Source organism: Panthera leo, chromosome B4 (genome assembly GCF_018350215.1).
Source record: "Panthera leo isolate Ple1 chromosome B4, P.leo_Ple1_pat1.1, whole genome shotgun sequence".
Taxonomy (NCBI): Eukaryota; Metazoa; Chordata; class Mammalia; order Carnivora; family Felidae; genus Panthera; species Panthera leo.
In genome coordinates this window covers 40,031,647-40,055,630 of record NC_056685.1, presented here as the reverse complement: position 1 = coordinate 40,055,630, position 23,984 = coordinate 40,031,647, and the positions used below count along the sequence as shown (strand labels likewise).

The 23,984-nt window shown below is 47.9% G+C and overlaps 1 protein-coding gene across 2 annotated transcripts in view; it reads right to left on the bottom strand.

Annotated features, from left to right (window-relative positions):
* Nucleotides 1–805: 805 nt before the first annotated feature.
* NTF3 (neurotrophin 3) overlaps nt 806–23,984 on the bottom strand; it is a 66,891-nt gene continuing 43,712 nt past the window's right edge. For both annotated transcript variants that reach the window (XM_042945591.1, XM_042945593.1), the window contains exon 2: nt 806–1,965. In XM_042945591.1, coding sequence (XP_042801525.1) covers nt 1,171–1,965 — 795 coding nt within the window. In that variant the 3' untranslated portion in view covers nt 806–1,170. The remainder of the gene's footprint in view (nt 1,966–23,984) is intronic.

Here is a 23,984-nt window from a genome sequence, read left to right as displayed (position 1 = left end):
ACCAAAAAATGTTACAGAGGGATACAAGAGCTAAGAAAGAAGAGGAAGGGAAGGAAGATGGAACTATGTTGAATGCCTACCCTATGCTAGGAAATCTAGTCTATAGTGGTTATTTAGCTGACTCTTCATGATAGCCCCATGAGTTGGCAACAATCCCTATGTGGGGACCTTCTGACCCTAGGAAACAGAGGCTCCAAGAGGCTTCAAAGCCTTGCTCCCAGTCACAAGGAAGTGAGGACCTAGGATTTGAACCCAGGTCTGACTCCAAAGTGCAACCATTTTCTAATTCCTCATGCAGCTCTGGGAGGGGCCCCGATAGGAGTGGGGAGGCCATGTGCTCAGAGGATCTCTGATGAGGAAGGAAGTTTGCTGCCGTGTGTAGATTATCCATGATCCACTTCAGCTTGCTTTTGGGTAACCGTACAATTGTTCTGTTACAAACAGTTAAAACATTTTTTCCTATATGCCTAAAAGGATGAAAACCACTTACAGAAAGCAAAACAAAAGGCAAAGCCAAAAACCAAAAAAGAATCCAACCCTTAACCCCAAACCCCAAAACAACAAATGTGCTGAAAAGAAACTTCCAAAACTAAAATTGCCAGGTTTGTTATTATTGTTCCGTGGCCGTAATGTTGGAGCAGATCATGATTTTAATTGGCAAAAGTGACAGCAGAGAAAGGAGAGAGCAAGTCCTTGATGGTGAACTTGCTGGCCAGAATTAAGTGTGGAGCTCAAAGCTACTGGGTATCATTTCAACGGACGTGGTAACAGTGCATTTAATGAACTAATCAAACATGAAGTATACCAGAAGGGGGGACATCACTGTGTCTACACACAACTCTGACAGCATCTGATTTTAACAAGTTTACTAAAACGACAGTCATGGCCTTGACAATACTGAATGCAGAATACTGGTGTACACAGATTTTACAGAGCGGCAGAACGGCTCCTGAGAGCCGGGTCACAAAATAAGGTTTAACAGATGGCAGAGGCCTGAGGGAAGGCAAGCACACTGATTTTATTGAGAAAAAAGCTTATATACTGTAGGGTTGCTGAAGTTTAATAAATAAAGGTCAACTTATAATATATAAAAACAATATAAACATTTATATGCTACATGCATATCATATAATTTAAAGTAATAATTTATATATGGGGAGAGATGCCAATTTATGTTCTTCCAATTTTTCTCGACAAGGCACACACACAGGAGGTGTCTATCCGTATCCATCGCCAGCCTACAAGTTTATTGTTTTCTGACGTCAGTGCGCGGACGTAGGTTTGGGACGTTTTGCACTGAGAGTTCCAGTGTTTATCGTCAATCCCCCTGCAACCGTTTTTGACAGGCCTGGCTTCTTTACATCTCGTCTCATAAAAATATTGTTTGACGGGAGAGTTGCCGGTTTTGATCTCCCCCAGCACCGTGACCTGGTGTCCCCGAATGTCGATGGCTGAGGACTTGTCGGTTACCCACAGGCTCTCGCTGTCGCATACCGAGTACTCACCTCGGTGACTCTTGTGCTCCGCGTACCTCTTCCTCCGCGACGTTCTGTTGGCCGCCACGGGGTTGCCCACGTAATCCTCCATGAGATACAAGGGAGGGGGCTCCAAGGGGGTGCTGTCACTCAGCAGGACCCGGGGCGAGCTGTAGCGTCTCTGTTGCCGCAGGAGTTCTGTGTCCATTGCAGTCACTGGCTGGAACTCCGACTTGGTGGGCTCTCCCTGCTCCGGCTTTCGGGGGGCTTCTGCTTTGGGCAGGGTGCTCTGGTAGTTTTCCTTAACGTCCACCATCTGCTTGGAGAGCTTGTTTTTCAAAATATCTGCCTGGATCAGCTTAATAATCAGGGAATTTAGCGAGTCTTCAGGCAAACTCCTTTGATCCATGTTGTTACCTTGGATGCCACGGAGATACGCGAGAAATATCACATAAAACAAGATGGACATCACCTTGTTCACCTGTAAGATCTGAAAAGGAAACGCAGGTGTTAGTGGCAGGCTGTGGCAGCTGAATCCATGTCATTCTGGGTTGAGTAACCCTGTGAGAGAGCAAGCAAGAGCAGGGTGTCACCTTCCAGAGTCTTCTCTGATGTCAGGGACCAGGGCTGTCAATTTCTCTCCTTGGGAAATACCGTCTCAATAGGAGTCCTCTGAATCTTTAAAGTACCTTTTTCTCTTAGACCTCTCAAATCTTCCCTCCAGCATTGTGGCTGTGTGATAGGGAAAGAAGTGTGTGTGTGTGTGTGTCTTGTGCAGGTGAGAGACAGAGAGGGCAAAATAACTTTTTTTAAACCAAATACATGAGTGGCGGGATCTACAGTACACAAGAGTCAGGGCTCTCCCCAGGACCCATGTTCCTAGGAGCCTCAAAGGCAGAGGGACGATGAGGTGAGCACTTTGGACTTCTGTCTCTGCTCTCAGAAATCCCCCACGGCATCTGCGTTTGATGTGTGCTCTATCTGCAGCCGTCTCTTCTGTGTGGACGACGTCCTGCTACTTCTTTAAACATCACTTGAGGGGTGCCTGGGTGGCTCAGTTGGTTGAGTGTCTGACTTCAGCTCAGGTCATAATCTCACCATTCGTGGGTTTGAGCCCCGCATCGGGCTCTGTGCTGACAGCTCGGAGCCTGAAGCCTACTTTGGATTCTATGTCTCTCTCTCTCTCTGCCCCTCCCCCATTCACGTTCTGTCTCTCTCTCTCTCTCTCAAAATAATAAATAAACATTAAAAAAATTTTTTAAGTATCACTTGAGCCTGAAAAGACCAGAGTCCAATGTACCTTGGCAAATTATGAAGAAACTGAATCTAAAAATTATAAAGGTGTGTTTACATTCTTTTAGCAACAGGAGCAGACTTGCAATTGTCTCAAGGAACAGAGCTCTACCGCCCTCCCCCACACCTGATGAAGCTTCTGGGTCTCTCAAAGAAATACCTGAGGATGGGGTCAGGTCGGCTGCCTGCATGATGTAGCCTCAGAGATGGGCTCCTCCCTCGCCAGGCCATGTCTGGTGGACCTGTTCTCTTGACCTTGTAATGAACTTGTGGGCTGCTCCCCACTCTGTGAGAAGGCCTAGCCAAGCTCTCCAGTGGACATGCTTCACCAGGGTGCCCAACTGCTTCACAGAGAACCCCCCTCCCCGCAAACCCTTCACAAAGGGGAGGCCCTGCCAGAGCGCTGCTTGTAGGAGATGGAGACAGAGCAACAACCAGCTCAAGTTAATGGGCTGGACTTGCCCTGAACAGCAAGCTTCCCTGTGGATTCACTTTTGTTTGTTTGTTTGGCCTTTTAAGTTTCTAGTACAAAAGGTTTCCTTTGGTGGCTGTGTCTTAATTTTGCTATCTCCTTGTTGAAGTGGCATTTTAACCCATCCACACTTTCCTTCCGTTGCCACAGCAGAACCTCTAGACGTGGTTTCTGTCGGGTCCTTACGGAATTATAGGGCTGGCCTCAAGATACCTTTCTGGCTGGTTCTCTCTCACTAGAGCAAAGCCCAGCTTTTCCGAAGGTCGGTGCTGCAAGGAGGCGCTTCAGGTGGGGAGGGCTGGCTACAGGAGTGATCTCCACCTGTACTCTGTGATCCACACCACTGCCTTGAGGTTTCCATCCCTTAGTTACCATCACTACCAACTCACTGGCCTCCAGGGCTTCTCAGTTTCCCCTTTAAGGCTCTAAGCATGGAAAATAAAAAGCCTTCCCTCGGTTCACCTTTGGTATTTGCAAAAAGACTTTACTAAATCCAGGGGGAAAATAGAAGGGAAATAAACAAGAGCGGCACAAGAAACAGAAGCAGCCCTGCTTACCAAGTACCCATGCCCGAGCTTGCCCACGCTAACTAGCTCCCGGGACTTCCAGACGCAGCCTCTTTCCCGTCTTGTCTGAAGCACTGCTCTCTCGTTCCCAAAGGCCAACAACGCTGCAAGCACTTCGCTCCAACTTCCTCCTCCTGGCCCTTGGCCCACCTCTTTGATAAGGGGACCATCTTCTTTCCATGGGAACCACTCTTGTGGGACAAATGACTCCTTCAAGGTCAAAGCCAAAAGAAGGATTCTAGCTTTGCTGCCCACCCCTAGAGACTGTCCCAGGAATTGTATTATCCTAGGAAAGTGGTTCCCACAGGATAACTGCTCTCCCTCCCACTCTGCGTATCACTGACATTTCCTTCAATACTGCAGGCTTGACAAACTGAAACTTGAGCCCAAAATGAATGGCATACGTGTAGCTAGAATTGCACGCTCATTCCCCGCCCCCAAAATGGAATACAGCTGCAATAAAATAATTGGGGACTAAGAGTCTATCAAAAAACAATTTATGAAATCCTCTAAAGGCCCAGCCACTGTAAGCTAAGAATACATAGGATACCTGCTCGTGGGGAAATAGATCAAGTAGGGTCAATGAGAGAGATCCTAGGGACATGGAGAGTAGATGTGTAGATTAGCAAGGTAATTTACAAGGGGGAACGGACAGGAAGCAAAGTGGATGGTGCCAGTGGATGGCCTTGAGATACAAAAGGAAGAATCTTTATGGTGCTTGAACACGGAAACAAAAGCTTGTAGGAGTAGAAGAGAGATATAAAGCAAGCATTTAATCCAAGTCCTGCATTTTATAGATGAGGAAAACTTAATTGCAGTTGAAAGAGGAAGAGAAATGCACAGGGTAGAGGGATCCCCTGCACTTCTGGCCAGGTGGCCCTTTTGGTCAGATTACAGCTAGGCTCACACTCCCAGGACCCAGCCTTGTTTGCTCTTCCAAAAGCTGCCAGGACAAGCTTTAGGAGCCGTGTGCACGTGTCGTTCCTCTCCCCGGCACACATTCATCACCTTTCCTGTTGAAGTTATTCTCATTCTTCAGTGCCCAGTTGGAAAGCTAACTTCTCCACAACCCTCCCTCCCCCACCCCAAAGTAGTAACCACCACTTTCTTTGCAATCTCTCAGTGTGTTTTCCAATTGCCTGTGGTACAAGGTATCACAGGCCTCAGGGCACTCCATGCTTTCCTCACAAGATCCCCTCTTTTCCAAGGCCAGGAGCCCTTTCCTGTCTGTGCCTCTCCCCTGCAACCTCTCCATGGTGAATATGAGGTGGAGGTCTGGGTGCAGTGAGCCAGGAACGGAAGTGAGGGTGGCTGAAGTCAGGACAGCTACCTAAGTTGCAAAGCCTTGTGTGAAAATAATGGTGGCAGGAGGTGTGACTGTATGTGAGCAAACCCTCCCAGCCCTCAGGTGTGTGCTCCATGGTCCCACCAGACTTCACATATAAAACACAGATTTGAAGATAAAATTCTTAAGAACTTCAAAATGGTAACCATAGAGCATTAAAGCGTGAGTGTGGGATCCCCTTCTTGAGTGCAGGACCTTGTGCTATGGCACTTGCTGCACACCCAAGAAGCCAGCCCTGGCTGCAGAGATTGTTTGAAGGTAAGAGTAGCCATCCATTTTTGGTCAGGAGGGACGGGCAGAGCCCAGTCCACCAAGGACTGCATGGGAGGGTGTCCTGTTCAGAGCTGTGGACGAGGGCTATAACGTCAGCTGCAATCTGGCTGGGAGAGCCTGGGGTTGTGCAGAGTGAAAAGGCCCTCATGACTACCTGTTTTCCTTCCCTGGGCAGTGACAACCAAGGAAAGTGGGAATTAAATGGGGGCAATGGGAGAAGTCAGGATCACCAGGAAGGAATATTTTATCACTGATATGGCTAAAAATCACCAAAGCATGCTGACCATAAAAAGCAGACCGACTTTTAGTTGATCTTATTACTATTTTTAGGTTCTCTCCTGACAATATTCACTGCTGTACCTGGGTGGACCTGCTCCTACCACCCCTACCTTGTTTGGCATTGCCTCTGGGAGCCCAGGGCATGGGGGGAGGGGGTTAGAACACAGGTCTCCTGACTCTTTTAGACAACTCTGGCTCTCTCTCAAGTCCCAAGCACAGAAACTCAGCACAGAAAAATCAGGCCATCATGGGTGGGGGTGGGGGTGAGACCAAAAAAAAAAAAGTGCTAATATAACAAAGCTTCCAAATGCCTCTTAGCATCAGTCTTACCTCTTTCTGGAGCTCCACTGTTTCTTACCATCAAATCCAAAACCTTATGATGATACCTGGGAATATGCAGTGGGCGGAAATCATCTGCAGGCTGCTCAGTGTTTCTAAGGCATTTGCAAGGCTGCATTAAAAACCCAGCAGGGTGGGGCACCTGGTGGCTCAGTCAGTCAAGCATCCGACTTCAGCTCAGGTCATGATCTCATGGTCCATGAGTTCAAGCCCCATGTCAAGCTCTGTGCTGTCAGCCTGTGCTCCAGCCTGTGTCTGGAGCCTGCTTCAGATTCTGTGTCTCCCTCTCTCTCTGTCCCTCCCCTGCTCATGCTCTGTCTCTCTCTCCCTCTCAAAAAATAAACATTAAAAAAAGATTAAAAAAACCCAGCAAGGTGCCTGTGGCCTCCACCTTGATAATCTGCTTGTAGATTTTCTGTAGAGGGCAAGTCTAAGAATGGTGCTAATAGAACTCTCTAAAACACAGATGTTTGAAGGAAACTGAGGCGTGGCGTGGGGTGGAGGGCGTCTTCTAAGGTTCGACGCCTCAGTTAACAGTAAAGAGTGACAGAGGACACCTGGTTCCTAAGCTCAATAAAGATCATGTGGCTCATGCATAATCAACATTATTGTGAGAGGTACATAATGAAATCTGTATGAAAGCACTGAGCACAGTATCTGGCATGTTGCAGTACACTGGAAATGTTATTGGGACATGAACTTGCATTATCTGTGGCAGCAGAGTCGCTGAATGCCTGTCCTCGAGGCACACATACAAGGTACCGAGCAGCTGGAGTCAGGAATTCCTTTTCCACAGACAACCCACAGCAATTTGCACCAACACAGAGCTCTCTCCCAAATGCCACCACTAGCAAGTGCTTGGATCTCAGACCAGCCACACTCGTTGTGGGAGAAGAAAAGATTATTGTGAGCTGGAAGCACAGAGAATAGGAAAATCACAAAAGCAAACAGGTATGGGAGGCTGGGAAGTGGTGTTTCTGAATAAGCCAGGGGCAAGAAGGGCCTGAATCTGAGCTCTGGCTCCTTCTGGTCACCAGAGCCTGCATTTTCCACCCCATCTTCTGGGGTGGGCTTTCCCCAGAAGACGAGTTCTCTGGAGTGGGGAGTAAGAAAAGGAAGGCAGCGCCAGCTTGACCCAGGCATGGCATGTCAGTGAATTTTTCAATTTAGAAGGATCTCTATGCTCCTTCTCTTTCGGTCAAGTATCCAAGTATCCTAGTGTGTTATCATCATCTGTATGTTCCTCTTGGTGAAGGGCCCATGTCCCCTTCATGTACACATGCCTGCTGCCTAGCACAGGGCTGGACCACTGCAGAGTCCCCATGTCTCCTTAGTGAATGAATGCCTACCATGATCAAGACCTGCCCAACACACTGCTCAGTGGCCTGAGATCCTGTATGGGCTTCTGCCAAGCCTGGTCTGGAAGCCACTCAACTCGGCCTTCTTTTCCCAAAGAAAATACAAGGCCTGGCTCTGAAGTAGGCCATGGTCCCCAGGCTCTTCTTGGCTATAATTGGAAAAAGACCTGTTAAAGACCTCAGTAAAACCCCCTTCCTACACTCTCCCCAGTGCCCATTTCCCCTGCTCAGAGTTTTCCAAGATCCTGACCAACTAGCAGATGCTATTTTCCTCACTTAGAAATGCTTTCCCACATATGGTGTTTTCTCAGTCCCCGGAGCAACATTCCTACAAGGTTTCACCATCCCTCAAAATACTCAAAAGAGAGCAATTTCTGATTCCTCCTTTCTGGCTCAGTTTACAACACACACAGAGGGTTTTTGGGCAAAGCAGCACAAATGGAAAAGAGAGCTGGGTAGAGAGCCAGGGTGGGACAGGACCTGAGCCCACAGCCACTCATGTCTGTCACACACAAACACCTGGGGGCGCTCTCTTTTGAGCTCCAATTTCCCACTCCAGGACTAGCTTCCCAGCACCTGTGCCTCCCCCTGAGCCAGCACCTAGAGACCTTGCTTGCTGCACACGTGTGGAGTACATTGTTAGCCTGGATGGAATGGGAGCATCAGGAACAAAAATGCTACGTGCCAGGGGCCGACATACATTAAATCTTTAATCTCAGTAACAGCTCCTCTGAGGTATGGACGAACGTTCCCCATTTCAAATGGGGGAGATTGAGGCACAAGACGGTGAGTAACCAGCTAATAAGCGGCAGAGCCAGGATTTGATCACAGTCTGGCTCTGGAATCGATGCTCTCAAAGATTATGCCATGTGGTCCGTCCGTCCCCGGCCTCAAACATTCCAGAGAGTTTATTTCCAGAGGAAGTTCAAGGTCCACGGCTGGGCAGAGTTTCCAGGTGTTTGAGGACACTGTTCCTATTTCTTCCTCCCCATATTCGCTATGAAAGTGTTCACCATGAAAGTAAGCAAACTCTGTCCTGCTGGGGCCTGATGCCCTCCAAGGTCAGTCCCTCTGAGGGTCACCCGTCTCTGCAGAGGCCGTGTGCTGTAGTGGACAGGGCACCAAACATACCATCTCAAGTCCTGGCTTTGGTGCCAGCACTGGAAACCAGGATGACTTACAAACAAGGCATAGAGGCTATGTTCTAGCTGTTCTCAAGGAGGAGGCATGAGATCAAATGTGGCGGCACTTTTTAATTTGCCAAGTTTTTAATATGCAAATTCAAGAGATTTCATTATTTCTGGTACAGCCACATCCTCTGGAGGCAAATGCATTTCTCTGGCTGGGTTAACAAGGACACTGTCCAGCTGTATCCAAAAGGGTTTAATTCTTTGGAGAATTTCTGAAGCTATGACATGGTCTCTGACTAATACTAAGGGCTCAAAAGACTCCATCCTGCCAGATAACCCTAATATCTTGTTCAGGGACTGGAAAGGGGGAGAGGTGGGAAAGCGATAGATTTAAAGTAGAATGACAAAAGGGAAAGGAATGTGGTGGAAATATTAAACTAAGGCCATATAAAAGACTGGCAAAGCTTGCTCCCCATATCTTAATTAAAAAATTAATTTAAATTGGCTTTGTTCTGAACCCAGGTCCTGGGGCCTGAAAATTAGTCAGTGGGGCCACATGAAGATGTTCTGACCCATGACAAGGCTTGTTGCTGGAAGAGAGAGCAAGAAAGAGAGAGAGAGAGGGAGAGAGGGAGAAAGGAAGAGGGAGAGGGAGAGAGGGAGAGAGAGAGAGAGAGAGAGATCCTGGTGGAGCCTCTGCTGGGGATTGGTCTGGTTTTGGTTAATCTCTTTATTAATGATCCGGAAGCAGGAGAGAGGAAAAAGTGGCAGATTAATTAAAATGCACAGATGACGCTCAAAGGGAAGGTGCTGCAAACAGCGGTGAGGACAGACCAATTATTCCCCAGCACCCATGGGGGTTGGCAACCTGGAAATAGCATGATGAGATTCAAACTGGAAACACGTAGGTTAACTCACTGGGGGCAAGATGAATCCAAAACCAACAAGGGAGGGAAATGTTTGTAAAGGGATGAAGGGAAGGAGTGACTTGGAATGGCTACAAGGAGCAAATGAGAAATGAACTCACATGACCAGGGCTGTGTGGGTTTCCACAGCACCGTCTTCTCCTATAACCCTATGTTCTTTTCTAAATCTCGCCTCATACATTCTGAGCTCGCCTCTGCAGTGGCAGCAACTCTTCCGTTCCCTGTCTCATGAAGCATAAAGAATACATAAATTGAGCCTTAGAGAGGGCAAGAAATGGAGCCAAGATCAGAGAGCAAGTGGATGGCTGTTCACAAAAGGTGCTGATGAGCATGCTCTGGCTTCCCCCAAACCAGAAGTGATCAGGGACCCAAGGAAGGAAGACGCACCTCTCCTTGCTTCATTTGAGAGGCCCAGTCCCTAGGCAGACCCACACCTACACAGTCAGAACAGGTGAGAGCAGGGGGAGGGATTTGGATTGCTCTCTTGTTCCTCTTGTTAGAACTTACTTAAACTCAGGGTTCTGAACTTGCCTGACTTGGACAACACTTGCCCCGAGATCTGGGACAGGACAAGGTCCTCAACTTTCAGGAGATGCTGGCTCCCCAGGGGCAACAAGGCACACAGTCATCAGGGAAGGCACATCCCAGGATGAAACAAAACAAATAGAGAACTTCAAAAGTCTACTCACCTCCCTCGGAAAGGAATCTCTGACACTGGTCCCTCTTGGAGGCCAGTAAATGAGGAAGAGAGACTCTTGAACTGACAAGGAGCCCATATTCAAAACCCAAGCTCAATGCCCTGAGATGGAAGTTGAAAGCTGTGAGTTTGCTTTTGCACAGCTGTTGGAAGAGGAATTTTACGTTATTCAAAGCATACCCTCTCCTGTGGCCCCAAGGCAGTGAAAGACGGAAGGTATGGCACATGTCAAAACAATGTGCATCAGCAGCTCCAAGAGCAAGGTAGTACAGTTATTCCCCAGGCCAAGGAACCCTCTGGCATGGCCCCCATCTTGGCAAAGAGATCTGAAAGAAGCCTGGTATGCCAACACAAGCCCCAGGAAATCCAGATTTTCTTTATCCTTTGCATACGACAGACTCTCATTTCATGGCCAAAGGGTGGACAAGGAAGGATCTGCAGAGAAAATCTGAGTCAATCCAGCTACTAGTTATAATGGCATGTGTTTACAAATTTAGTTTTCTTTGTTCTGGACACTAACAATCCCCCACCAGTGTACATAAAAGTGTGCATATATGGGCTCATGTGTGTGGGGGGCATGCTGCAGCCCCCTCAAGATGAGGATGGGGTACAGCCAGGCTATTTCTAAATGACCGTATCATTTAATATTCTAAGACATTTTGGTTTTGCTTTCTGCATCTGGGGAAACTCCATTTTCCAAGTGTAAAAACATGCAAGAGAAGGTTGCTTCAGTTATACAGACAGTTGGGGGTACAGCTGGCATTAAACTCTCAGCATCAGAGAATAATGGTCCAAGTCAACTTTTTGTTTTAGATTTATGCCTTGTGTTTGAATTGGGTTGATGTGTCAAGCATCTGCATTACCTGCAAAGTGCTATACAGCTGAAAGGTAATATTATTACAAGGTAGGGACTGCTGAGTGATCTTTAATAATGAAAATAGATGATGACAATGATGATGATAAATTACTTATCTTGTCCACCTGGCCAAGAATGAGTCTCAAAATGGCAGAAAAAGAAGTTGGCTTCATCTTGAGTGCTGGAAGCTAAGGGAAATCCCAAAGCACGACTTCCATTCACACTCCGGATGCCTCTTCCAAACCAAGACCGCAGCTGACTTGGCAATACCCAAACCTTTGTGCATCAACCAGGGCAGTGGCAGCAAGACCGGGATCAACCCAAACCATAATGGTTTGGCCCCATGAGGACTTGGCTGCAGTGTGGTCAGATGGCAGCCTTTCTCCTCCAGGCTTGGCAATAGGGCTCGTGTCAAATATAGCCTATGTCTCCCCCTCAGCCTCTCTGCTGGCCCCACAGCCAACCTCCTTTCATGAGAATAAGGGATTGGCAAATAGTCCGTGGCCATCTTTGGTCTGGATCCCCTCTCCAGGAAACTCATGGCTGAAGACTGAGTGCCACGGCTTCTGCCTACTTTCTGGGCACCTCTTCCCTCTGCTCACCCTGGCTGCCATCATTCACCTGAACACCCTGGCAGACCAGGAAACCGAGGCAGGAGAGACGTCTATGTGATTTCCTGGACCTCTGCTTGCCCCCTCGTGAAAGGCTACGGGATGTGCACACAGTAAGAAAATCAATCTTCCACCAAAGCTGGAGTGTGCGGTAGGCACTTTGTAAACATTACAACTCCAATCCCAAACAGTCTACTGACTCTCTTTCTGGGCAGCTGGGCGAGACTGAAAACCAACCCAGAGCTTGTCCTCTGAAAGCAATTTTGGCACCAACACTCTGCACCCGAAGCTGTCTTTGATCACAGACACAGTCGTAATAATCGCTTGTAATAACAGCTAGCATTACTGAGCCGCGCCATATGCTAGGGACTTTGTGGGACACTTTACATGGATTATCTCAATTAATCCTCACAGAGACGATTATTATCCCCACTTTTCAGTTGAGGAAACTGAGGCTCAGAAGGATTAAGTCATTTTGTCTGGGATCACATATCAACTGAGAGGCTGAGCCAGGATGCAAACCCCTGTCGGTGTGACCCCATGGGCCTTACTTGTAGCCAGTACCGCATAATGCCTCCCAATTCATTCCAGAGAGTCTAAGGCACCTGCCACTTGCTTGCAGTGAACCAGGCAGTGAGTGCCACACTGATATATTATTCCTTTCCTTTTTAGAGAAAGGGACATCCAGGACAGGGCCTCCGGAATGTAAAGAGTACATTTCACAGTCTAAGCCTGGTGTCACCAATTCACAGTGGCTGAAAAATATATCTATGGCATGTGTGGCTAACGGGCTCATTTATACACTCCCTGGCTTCCCAATATGTAAAACACTTCTTCCCTCCTTCCTTATTTGATGGTAAAGAAGACCAAGAACCCAGGGATTTCTTTGGAAAATTGCTGGATTTTCGAAGGTGAGACAGATTCCGATTCTATGGTTTTCTTTGTAGTATATTTGTGGTTGGCAAGCAAAAATAAAATAATGTGGACTCCTGGCACATTTCCTGCTCTGATTCATGAATAAAACCCACTCTGCCACTCATGAGCTTTGTGGCAACGGGAGAATCATTGCTCATCTTTGGGTCTGAATTCCTGATGATATTCCTCCACAGGGTGCTGCTGGTATTTGGGCAGGATAGTTATTCATTATTCAGTCTTGTCCCCCACACATGAAGCTCTGGTCCCCATCTACTAAATACCAATCATGTCCCCCAGTCATGGTGACAACTGAAAAAATGTACTCACACTTTCTGAATACCATCTGGGGAGGCTGTATCCCTCCCGGTTAAGAATCACATAACATAATGCTGGTAGACTGAAGCAGTGGTTCTTAACCATTTTTGGATCATTGACCCTTTTTAGAATGTGCTAAAAGCTAAAGCATCTTTCCCCTGAAAAACATGTTCACATAAAAGAACAACTTTTCAGAAAACTTTCAAGGCATTTCAGACTCCCTGAAGTCTAACCCAGAGGTCCACAGACCCTAGGTGAAGAATTATCAAACTAAAGGGTTTTAAAGCTTCTTTTGAGCTAGAGTCCTCCATTCTTCTATTATCCTCTGCCAACCCTGAGCCTCATTACTGGTCTCATTTTCTGGTCCTCCCCATTCTATGGAGCCAGCACCAGCATCCTAATCCACTAGGATTCTCATAGCATGGGAAGATTATGGCAGGAAAGTGATCTGCCCCAAACGGAACAACAAAATTAGTGGAAGAGCCAGAAATAGAACCCAGCTCTCCATGGGGCACCTGGGTGGCTCAGTCAGTTAAGCATCTGACTCTTGGTTTCAGCTAGGGTCATGATCTCCCGGTTCGTGGGTTTGAGTTCTACGCTGACAGTGCACAGCCTGCTTGGAATCCTCTGTCTCCCCATCTCTGTCTGCCCCTCCCCCATTCCCTCTCTCTTTCTCTCAAAATCAATTTTAAAAAAAACTTAAAAAAATAAAGTTTAAAAAGGAAAAAAAAGAACCCAGCTCTCCAGAGGACCAGCCATGTGTTGCTCATCAGGAACCAGCACAGGGCAATATATTTAAGAACACAAGGAGGGGTCCTGTCCACAAGGCTCACTGATAGCAAGGCATCCTTGAGGGGGCAGAGGGGTCCCGTGTGAGCCTGACCAGCATGGCACCTTTAACAATACAATGTGGGTCGTCTGAGGTGCTCATAGCCTGACCTAGCCAATGAGGTAGCCCATGGAAGCAGAATCTTTCCCTTCTTCTTCCTTTTACAAATATCTGGGTAGCATCAACACCATCCTCCATGTGATATCCACATTCCTCAAGGGCTTTAGGATTTTGTGCATTTTCCTTCCCATGTGTGATCCTGTCATTACTCTGCATGACCTCACCTCCATGCTGATGGCTTTTCCATCCCTTTGGTGTCCCTGTTCCTCAATGTCCTTAAGACCAATGCTCTCCATTATGTTTGAAAACTTCATTGTTTCTGGAGAGCCTCTCTGGAGTCTGTCATTATGCTTCTCAGGATGCTACTGAGTGTGGCTGCACATTCTCAGAGGAAAAGCTGGAGGTCAGAGGACTGCAGGCCAGTCACAGAACCCTGGACGATGGAGACAGTGGAGCCACCCTGGAAGCTTGAGAGGGGATGTTTAAGCACAAATAGAGGCTCTCTTGATACATCAGGTATCAAAAATGATTCAATCTACAAAGAGGGTCTAGCTGGAAAATACACTGGGGCCAGATAACATAGACAAGTATGTTGCTAGTTTAAAACACAGCTGCCCATTTTTGACACTCCTATCTAGAGGTGGTATCTGTGTGCCCTCGTATGTGGGTGGCCTGTGGCTGCTTGACCAATATAGTAAAGCGTAAGTAATGTTATATGACTTCCAAGGCTGTAAGAGGCCATGCAGCGTCCACCTGTCGCTGGAGCCCTGAGCTACTGCATGAGTCATCTGGCAGGTCGCAAGGCCACCATGCTGGAGAGGCTCCCCTCGATGGTCTTCTGTCTGGCCCTGCCAGGGCACTAGCCTTGCAAGTAAAACTGACCTAAATAATCCAGACCAACCCATCACCCAAATGAATACCACCAAGCGACCTCTGTTAAGGCCACATGGCACAGAAATATCACCCAGCCCAGCAGTCCCCAAATTCCTGACCCACAAAGTCACGAGAAATGAAAAAATGGCTGCATTTTATGCCACTAAGTTTGGGGTGGTTTGCTACATAGCGAAAATAAGCAAACACCCAGAGCTAGAAAAACTATACAGGATTAAATGTGTCATTTGTTAGTTTCAATGATGACATTTCATGAAATTTGCCCAGAAGCATCTGAGTAAACTCCTGGAGGACAGATCTAAAATGAATCTCTAGGACCACTGTTGGCATATTGCTGATGACTTGAGGTGGAATTGTGAACAGGAGCCTTGGAGCCACCGATCACCTGAAGGCATGCTCAAGCCCAGGTGCTGAAATCCCGAAGGGTCTGACTGCAAAGTGCCAAAGCAGGGGAGCAAAGCCACCCTCTACTCTTTGAGGCTTCAGGGTGTATGTGTGTGTATGTGTGTGTGCGTGCGTGCACAAGCACATGTGCGTACATGTGTGCCTCTGTGTGTGTGTGTGTGTGTGTGTGTGTGTGTGTGAGAAAGACAGAGAAAGAGAAGGAGGGAGGAATGGAGAGAGGGAAGGAGGGAGGGACACAGAGACAGAGAGGTAGACAAGGCTTTCCTGAATGGGAGTTTTCGACTGAGTCAAAGGCCGCTAGATGGGTGGCCTTTTTCCTGGCCAGGGAAAAACAGAAGTGGGAATGAACGTCCTCTCCAAAGCCACCACCACTGTAACCCCAGAGGGTGTGTGCACTTAGATCCATGTTAGAAACTGCTCTACCCTGCCACTGTCCCCCAGATATCCTGCACCAGCTTACACTTTCTTCCCACCCACCAGGGAAATGGCGGGCAGGTAGCCACAGACCAGGTACTACAGGAAAGCACGAAGGCAGGAGAGCTCAGCTTCAAAAGGAGCTTCTGGCTATGGTGTGGAGGCCCACAAAATAGGCCATAATCTTTCAGGCCACTTGTACTTTGTTCCAAGAGTAGGTGGGGGCAATGCCAGCAGCCCTTGGTCTTTAGAGGTGGGGAAGAAGAGGAATTCCAATCAAAGCATGTGCTGTTGGGAAACAGGCCAGGCAGCGTGCAAGCGCACATGCGTGTGTGTGTGTGTGTGCGTGCGTGTGTGAATGTGTCCGCATGCCTGTGTGAACATCTGTGTTATGTCTGTGTGTGTATGCCTGGGTGTATGTATCTGTGAGTGTGTGTGTGTGTGTGTCCGTGTGTGAGTGTGTGCATCTGCTCTGAGTGTATAGTGTGTATGTGTGAATATCTGTGTGTGGGTGTTTAGTGTGCCTACATGTGCATGCCTATGTGAAAACTTGTGTGTTTGTGTGAGTGTGTGGTGTGTACATCTGTGTGTGAGTTAAGTGTATGTGCACACTGTGTGTGTGTCTATGTGTCTGTGAATATCTGTGTGGTGTGTATGTCTGTGTCTGCATGTGAGTGTGTGGTATGTATGCATGTGTGTGACTGAATATTTGTGTGAGTGTGTGCTTGTGGTGTGAGTGTGTACGTGTGCTGTGTGTTTGGGTGCTTGTGGGAATGTCTGTGTGTGTGTGGTGCGCACATCTGCGTGGACATCTGTGTGTGAATGTGTATGAGTGTGTGTGTGTGGGGGGGGGGTTTACGTGTCTATGTGAAAAGCTGTGTGTGGTACGTATGTCCATGTGTCTGCATGTGAGTGTGTGGTATGTATGTGTGTATCTGACTATGTGACGACTTGTTTAAGTGTGTGCATTGGTGTGTCTCTGTGTTTGTGGGAATGTGTGTGAGTGTGTAGTGTGCGTGTCTGTGTGGGTATCTATGAGTGTGTCTGCATGTGAGTGTGTGGTGTGTGTGAGTGTGTGTGAATGTGGTGTGTGTGTGTGTGTGTGTGTGTGTGCACACGCGTGCACAGTACGTTGGGAGAGCAAAGCCAAGAAGGGGAGAAAACCGAAGGGTTAAGAGGACTCCAAAGACGGGGCCCCCTGCTCCAGCTTCCCACGTAGTCACTGTGGGACCTTGGACAAGCCTTTTTTCCCCACCTTCCAGGCACTGGTCTGCTCTTCCACAGAGTGAAGGGATCAGAACAAATCATCCTAAGATCATTCCGCTATCAGGGTGCCCCCCGACAGGGGTCTAAGGCAAGGCTCTGGGCTGACACTCTCTTTCTGGCCCCCGTGGACACAGAGAATCAAGGGGTGGCCCCGGGGGTCTTCCATAACTCTGCGCCCCACTACACACCCACCAGCTCTGCTCATTTAAGGAGTAAGGCACATGGCTCCGGTGGCCTTCTCTGGTCCCTGTGAATTGGAAACATGTAAGGACAGGCAGGGGAGAAGCCCAAGAGATAGAGAAACTCTGGGTCAAGTTTGCATTTCTCATTATTTCTCCAACCCTTCTCAAATTCCTTTTGTTTAGAAACCTCCTTGAGTTTCTGAGGGCTTCCCCCTCCCCCATCCCACCCCTGAAAAACTCTAGGAGCTCCTCCAGCCTGTAACCCTTCCCGATAACACGTTCCATATGTCGGTCACTCTCTGCATGAAACGTCTGCACTCCCTTTTCTGGTCACATCATCCGTGGGCTCCCCGCACTGCCTCTCCCGAGAACAGCCCATCAAGCCCCTCTCAGGCTGGCTATTCAAGAAGCATGGGTTTGGGTCAGGCTGGCGCGCTCTGTGCTTTTCATCCCGGGGCCGGTTCCCGCTTAGGATTCTTGCAGGTTTGCCTCCAGAGCTCTTCTGCCCCAGCCCGCCACGCCCGCCGCCACCGCCAGCTGCAGGGAGACCCTCCTTTAAGCACTGGGGCTAATTGAGCAGTGCTCTGACTGAGCTTGCCACATTATTTGCTTAGAGCGTGCTTTTATAGCAAGGCAACACAGCATTCTATTGTCTTCCTTCCCCAGCCCGGCTCCCCCCTCCTCCCGTGGCTAGCCACCATGGTAAATAAAGGCTGAAGAGATTTTTCCAACATAACTTCCAATGCTCCTCATGGGGATACAGGCAGCCCTTCCATCCGTCCTCACCCACCCTTACCCCATGCACCCCAACCCCTCACACCAGCCCCCTTGTGACTTTCTGATGCATCTTCTGATGGTTGGGCTTGACTTAAAAAATGGCTTCACGCTAGTTTTTGTGGGTTTCCGAAGAGACAGAAAGTAGGTTTCCATAGCTCTGGAGGGGTTGAGTTGGAAGGTCTGAAGACCTCAAACTGGTCAAGGGAGACTTGGAACTGTGTATAGCTCCTCTTCCTCAAAAGCGTATTTGTACTTAATGGCTTCATCCCTACAGGTGCTCTGGGGATGTAGAGCATCCCCCTCAAGTAGAGGCCACCTCGAGACAGGCAGTGAGGCAACCCCTTGACCTAAGAGGTGCATGCAGGGGCAAGTGGGGGAAACATGAGACCCCAGGGGCTAGAAAGAAGGTTCGGGGCTTTCCAGAACAGACACATGGATCCAAGGCAGACAAACACATCTGGGGACATGGCAGAACCATCAACTCTCTTACAGGAAGGAAGGATGATACACTGAGCACCTGTTATAAGCCAAGGGCTGAATTTAAAACTTCTATCCTACTGTCTTTGGGCTTTTTTGGTCTAGATGGAGTTAGGAAAATTAAAAGAGAGGGTATTTCTATTTTAAAGCTGAGACATTTAGGGCATAGAGGTGGTGAGTGATGGGCTCAAAGTTGTCATGGCTGGAAGTAAAACTATAATCAGAATTCCGGCTCCCTGACTCCTGGTCCTGCACTCTTCCTAAAAGACAACCTTTTCTATTACCAAAGTCTTCCAGAGTCCATAGGGCATACCACATGCCTGTGATCCCCCAGGGAGCAGAGATCCTTCATCTGTCTGTGAACCCTGGGAGACCCCTCTAATACGAAATGCAGACCTCACTTTTCTCTAGGCTCACTGGATCCTGGATGCACCAGCTTATACGAAGTGGGTCATTTCTGAAGCTGGGCCCCCTCTGGCTGCAAGCCATGAGAGCATCCTCCTGTCTAAGCAGATGGATGGGACCTGCCATTGGCCCAAGTTTTGTGCCCACTTTTTTATAAGCCACCCCTACCCCCACCCTCCCCAACCTGCCTCTCTTCAGTGGGAAGATGGACTGAATTCTGCAGATCAAACAATAGTTTAAGCAGAAATGTGTGTTAAAAGCAATCTTTCTCCACAATACCTGTATTAAGAAAATGACAACAATGAAGGAAAACATGTCTGACGATGGGTTTGGATGATGCGTGGTGGCTAATGAGACAGCTGAACTAATATAATTGGGGGACCGACTTCAGAAGCTCCAATTACGCTTGATGGGTTTGGCAAGGGACCCTGTAATTTGGTGCTAATGAATGGATTAATACGGAGGGTAAGCTGGAACCCAAGAATGTGCAGGAATGTGTCCTGACACTGTGCTGGGCATGCCGTGGTGGGGCCAACAGGGACCCGATGAACTGAGGCGGAAAAGGTCATAGGCCTCATTATAGGCAGTCATTTCTGGCCAACCGACTAGCTCTTCCGCCACTGGACCAGCTCACAAAACACTAGAGCCATCTATTTCAGGGAGATCTATTTCAGTTTACTAGAAAGCATGCTGTAGTGAGTTTCCAGGCATGCAGTCTAAATGCCCAGATTAACTGGATTTAATAGAGCCGATGGCAAAAAAGTTTTCCTTCCAGACCTGAGGCTCTGTGATTCTATGTTGATGTTGTGAAGGCACAACACTTCACCACAGGGAGGCTGATGGGGCCGCACAGATGTGTGGGAGCAGTGAGTGACTTCCACCCCAGTGTGGGTGAGTCATGGTTGGAGGGAGGGGGTCACTGCAGACTGCGGTCAAACAGAAGGGTCTGGAAATAAACTGGCATTGACTCAGGATGTGGAACTTTTGATCCTATAACATGATACATTTTAATTCCCCTTGGTGATGTTAATAATGTAGTTGGCTAATGCCACACTAACAGAATTTATGAAGCGCCACTCATCCAGGAAAAGGAAGAAGTAATGACCTCAGTTTGCATCCTACTTATGCTTCTGAAAAGGTTGAGTGCAAATCAAAGTTTTGTGAACCGAATTATATTTTAAAGAACACTAGAAGGGCTTACAACAAAAAAAGCTTATTGTGGATTCCCATGGAAAACAGTAAAACATCATTCTTCAATTAAAAAGAATGTATATATTAGACTAGTTTCAGCTTTAAGCAAAGTAAATCTTTTAATGTAGAACAACTGTGCTGTAAATATGTTAGAATTTCACAATGAACACATATGCTTTGAGATTCAATTCTTTACCAAGGCAATACGGCCTATTTATTTGATGAGCTCTTCAACTATCTGGGTGCCCTGTTAACATGCCCTATTTCCTATGGCTTCTTCTCCAGGAAACTAGAAATCTGGAAGAAGGAAAGAGGCATGAGAACTTCTTGAAATCTGGAAGAAGGAAAGAGGCATGAGAACTTCTTGCTGGAAGTTCCCATTTTTTTCCACTCTTGGGTGTTAAACAATGTCAGCTTAAGTTCCCATAATAAACCACACTTCAGTCTCCTCAAAGGTCCCAATAAGGAAGGGAACAGAAGAAAAAGAGGGCAAGCAAAAATCATGCACTCTACTTAGTGAAGGTTCCAGAATAATTAGAATGTCAATAATGATCATAGTCAACCTCACGGAGGTTGACTCTGTGCCAGGAATATGGCTACACGCTCTATAGTCATAATTGATTTAATTCTGCAATAACACGCCAAGGAAGGCCCTCCGGTTCACAGTCTCTTCTCTGAAACCCTGTATTTTACTGTATATCATCTAATACTCTCAATGGACCTGGGACAGTACCCCATGATTAAACAAACTAAGATTTTCACTGCAAAATTATAAATGCTCATTGAAGGGAGTGTCCATTCAGGTCGTATTTTGTAGCCAAGTGCATCTGCTGTAATCTCAAGAAATGACACTGGGTTTTGGAGCTTTTTGGGGTTTGGATTTATAAAGAAGAGACTGGGGGGCATTTGCTGGGCTCCCTCTTTCATAAGTAAGAAACCACTCCCAAGAGAAAGTAGCTTGCCTGAGATCACACCATGGCCATACCACATAGTTAAGTAGGCTCTGAAGATGAGTAGCAGACCTGCAGTTCGAACCCAGGCATGTCTGACACCAAAACCGTGTTCTTAAACACGAGGCCATGCTGGTGGTGCTTCTTGGTTAGGTCCTGAGAGAATGGAGACTCCCTACAATGCTTTTTTGAGAAGACAAAATTAAACTATGATTGCATACACCCTTTCTTATGTTTAAAGAATTTTTTCCTTAAATACATTTCTGTAGAGAGAATCTTTTTCTTTATAAAATAAGAGCATATTGAAGAATATTCTAAAAATGCAAAAGTATATAAAGACATCTATCAGCTCCCACAAGTATCATTATGGAATATTTGTGTCCAGCCTTTTTTAAACACATGCAAAGTGTTCCTCTGCAGTACATGGTGGAGAATGTTTAATATACATCATCCTGTGACTTTCTGACTTAATCTTATAATTGAAGCATTTTCCCATCATATTAAAATTCCACACAAACAAAATTTTGATGGCTACATAATATTCCATCATCGGAATGTGTTGTAATTTACTGGATTACACCCCTTTGTGGGAAATTTATTGTTTCCAATTCTCCGCCCTCATAAATAAAGCTGCAGTAAACGTCTCCATGCGCAGAGCTGACTGCTGGCGTGAGTTAGTGCCTCGCACGTGGCCTCAGCCGTTCCCTCACCCTCAGGCACATCTGTCTTACATAGCAGGGCTCCGGGCTCAGGTGGACTGGAGCCTCCCTCCTCCCTGCCAGCGGCCAGGCTGCTGGGAAGCAGGAACCCCACGTGTGCGCTGCCTGCTGCCCAGCAAATTCACCTTCCCAGGTTTAACTCGGCCCTTGCTGTGGATCCACAACACACCGCTGTTGTTTCCAGGTCCTCGGGACGGCTTTTTCAAAACTACACTGGTCCCCTGAGGTCCCTTAGAACACTGAAAACCTTGCCTCCTACTGCACCAAAAAAAGAGTCCCTCAGACAGGAATTCCTTGGCTCCCTACCCGCCAGACTCTGCTCCAATGCACATGGTTTAAGGGACTGGTCCTGTACCCCCCAAACCCACTGCACTCCCGAAAGTGATAGGGGGTGCTATTGACCACATGGGTGGGGTAGGGCCTGCCCTGTGTCAGCCATCATTTCCTCGGAGTGGCCAGTCATCCCTGTCACAGCCCCCTCTAACAGGACCTATGGTGACATGCTGGTCCTACTCCCTCCCATTTTCTCGGGAGCCTCATTCCATCTGGGCCTCCACCTGGGCTCTATCCTCAACCTGTCCTTTCCCCACCATGGGTTTCCTCCCCTCAGTACACAGTGTCTACCTGTTGCCAACCTTAAAAAAAAGGAAAGAAAATAGTTGTCCTCCTCCCAGCCCAGCTTCGCAGAAGAGCACCTGCCATTTCGTCCAGCTCCATTTCCTCAGCCCCCTCGCAACAGACAGGATCCCCACCTTCCATCACCATCATCGGGGCGCCAGTCCTACCAGGACACCCCTGAGCACCTTACTGAAATCGGACAGAGCCTGCAGTCCTTCCTGAATCTGTCCATCTCCCTCCTTCCTCTACTGTGACAGCACTCTCACAGTTTTGTCCAACTGCCACCAGTACGTACCTTCTTACGCATTCAGTGCTGTCTCCCCAAATCCTCCGTGTTCTCATCTGTGCTTGCGATGGTGCAATTGTGCACACCTGTCCACGTGTGGGTAACCCCCATAATCCCCACCTCCGGCACAGACCTCAGTCCTAGACTCCACACCTGCAGATGCAACTGCCCACTGGACATCTCCACTTGACTGTTTCCGAGGCATCTCCAGGGAGATATGTCCCCAAACGACTTCACCACCTTCCTCGAAACGCTGCTTCTCGGGCCTTCTGTGCTAGCTCTCCGGCAAGGGCACCAGCATTCACCACATTATCATGCTTGAGTCTTCACTCTTCCCTGCCCCCCACATCACTGATCTTTAATTCCAGGTGATTCTGCCTCCTCTGTTTCTCCAAGTACATACCCCTTTCCTGCTAGCCCACTCCTCTATGGACTGGGCTGCTTCTCTTGCCTAGGTGACGTCAATAGAATCTTAGGTGGTCTCTGAGCCCCTACTTTTGTCTTCTCCCAGACTCCCTGGCATTTCTTGTCCACACTGGAAGGGAATGAGCTTTCTCGAGTTAAGCCTTACCGGGTCACTCCCCAGCTGCAAAAATTTGTTCTTTACTAAAACCTTCAGGATAAAGCCCAAATCCCTTGCCCAGGCACGGGGCCCTTCCCAGTGGTTCCTGGCTGACTCCTTTCTTGGCCTCATCTCTCACTGTTCTCCCCTTACTCTATGCACACTACCCACAGGGAGGGGCTTCAGTTCTGTAAACACACCCTATGCCTTCTCACCTCTGCATGGACTCTCTTGTCTCTCCTCATTTCCTATTTGTCTGTCTGCCCCTGTTCTTATTGACCCCCCCGATGACTTCCCCTCTGCACTTCCCACAGTCCTGTATAACCATGCTTTCACTGTCTGTCTTTCCCAGCAGACCAAAAGCTCTCTTTCCATGTCTGATGTCCCTAGCACCTACAGTGGTACCTAGTTCGTGGTAAGTACTGTATAAAGGGTTCTAGAAACAAGAAGTCCCTGGAGCCAAAGGATGAACCTCTTAGGAAGCATGACCATTTATGCTTTTTCCCTGGTGTAGTTATTATTAGGTTCTTTCTTTCATGCTCACTCTTCTCCAAAAGCCCTTGATATGGGCTACTTGCATCACTGATTGATTGATTGAGTGAGTGAGTATGTGCTTGTGCACACTAGTGACGAAGGGGCAGAGAGAGAGAGGGAGCGAGAATCCTAAGCAGGCTCCATGCTCAGTGCAGAGCCCAACGTGGGGCTTGATCTCACAACCGTGAGATCATGATCTGAGCCAAAATCAAGAGTTGGATGTTCAATTGACTGAGCCACCAAGCCACGCCTAACAGCACCCTTTAAAGACACTTGTTCAGAGGCAAGACCAGGAAGGTGGATGGGTCAATCAGTTGAGGATGGGTCAATCAGTTGATTGAGGATGGGTCAATCACATGAGCTCATGTGATGGCTGGGAGGAGTTTCTGGATGTACTGGGAGATGGTGCATGATGGGGGTGATCTCTCATACAAAACTGTGTGTCAGCGACTGCCAAAAAAGGATTCAGATGCCAAAAAAGAAAAATAAAAACTTCAATTCTAGTAGCCCCAGCTTACTGCCCAGGAGCAGCATGATCGCCTCTCATTAGGAGAAGCAAAGTGGAAGG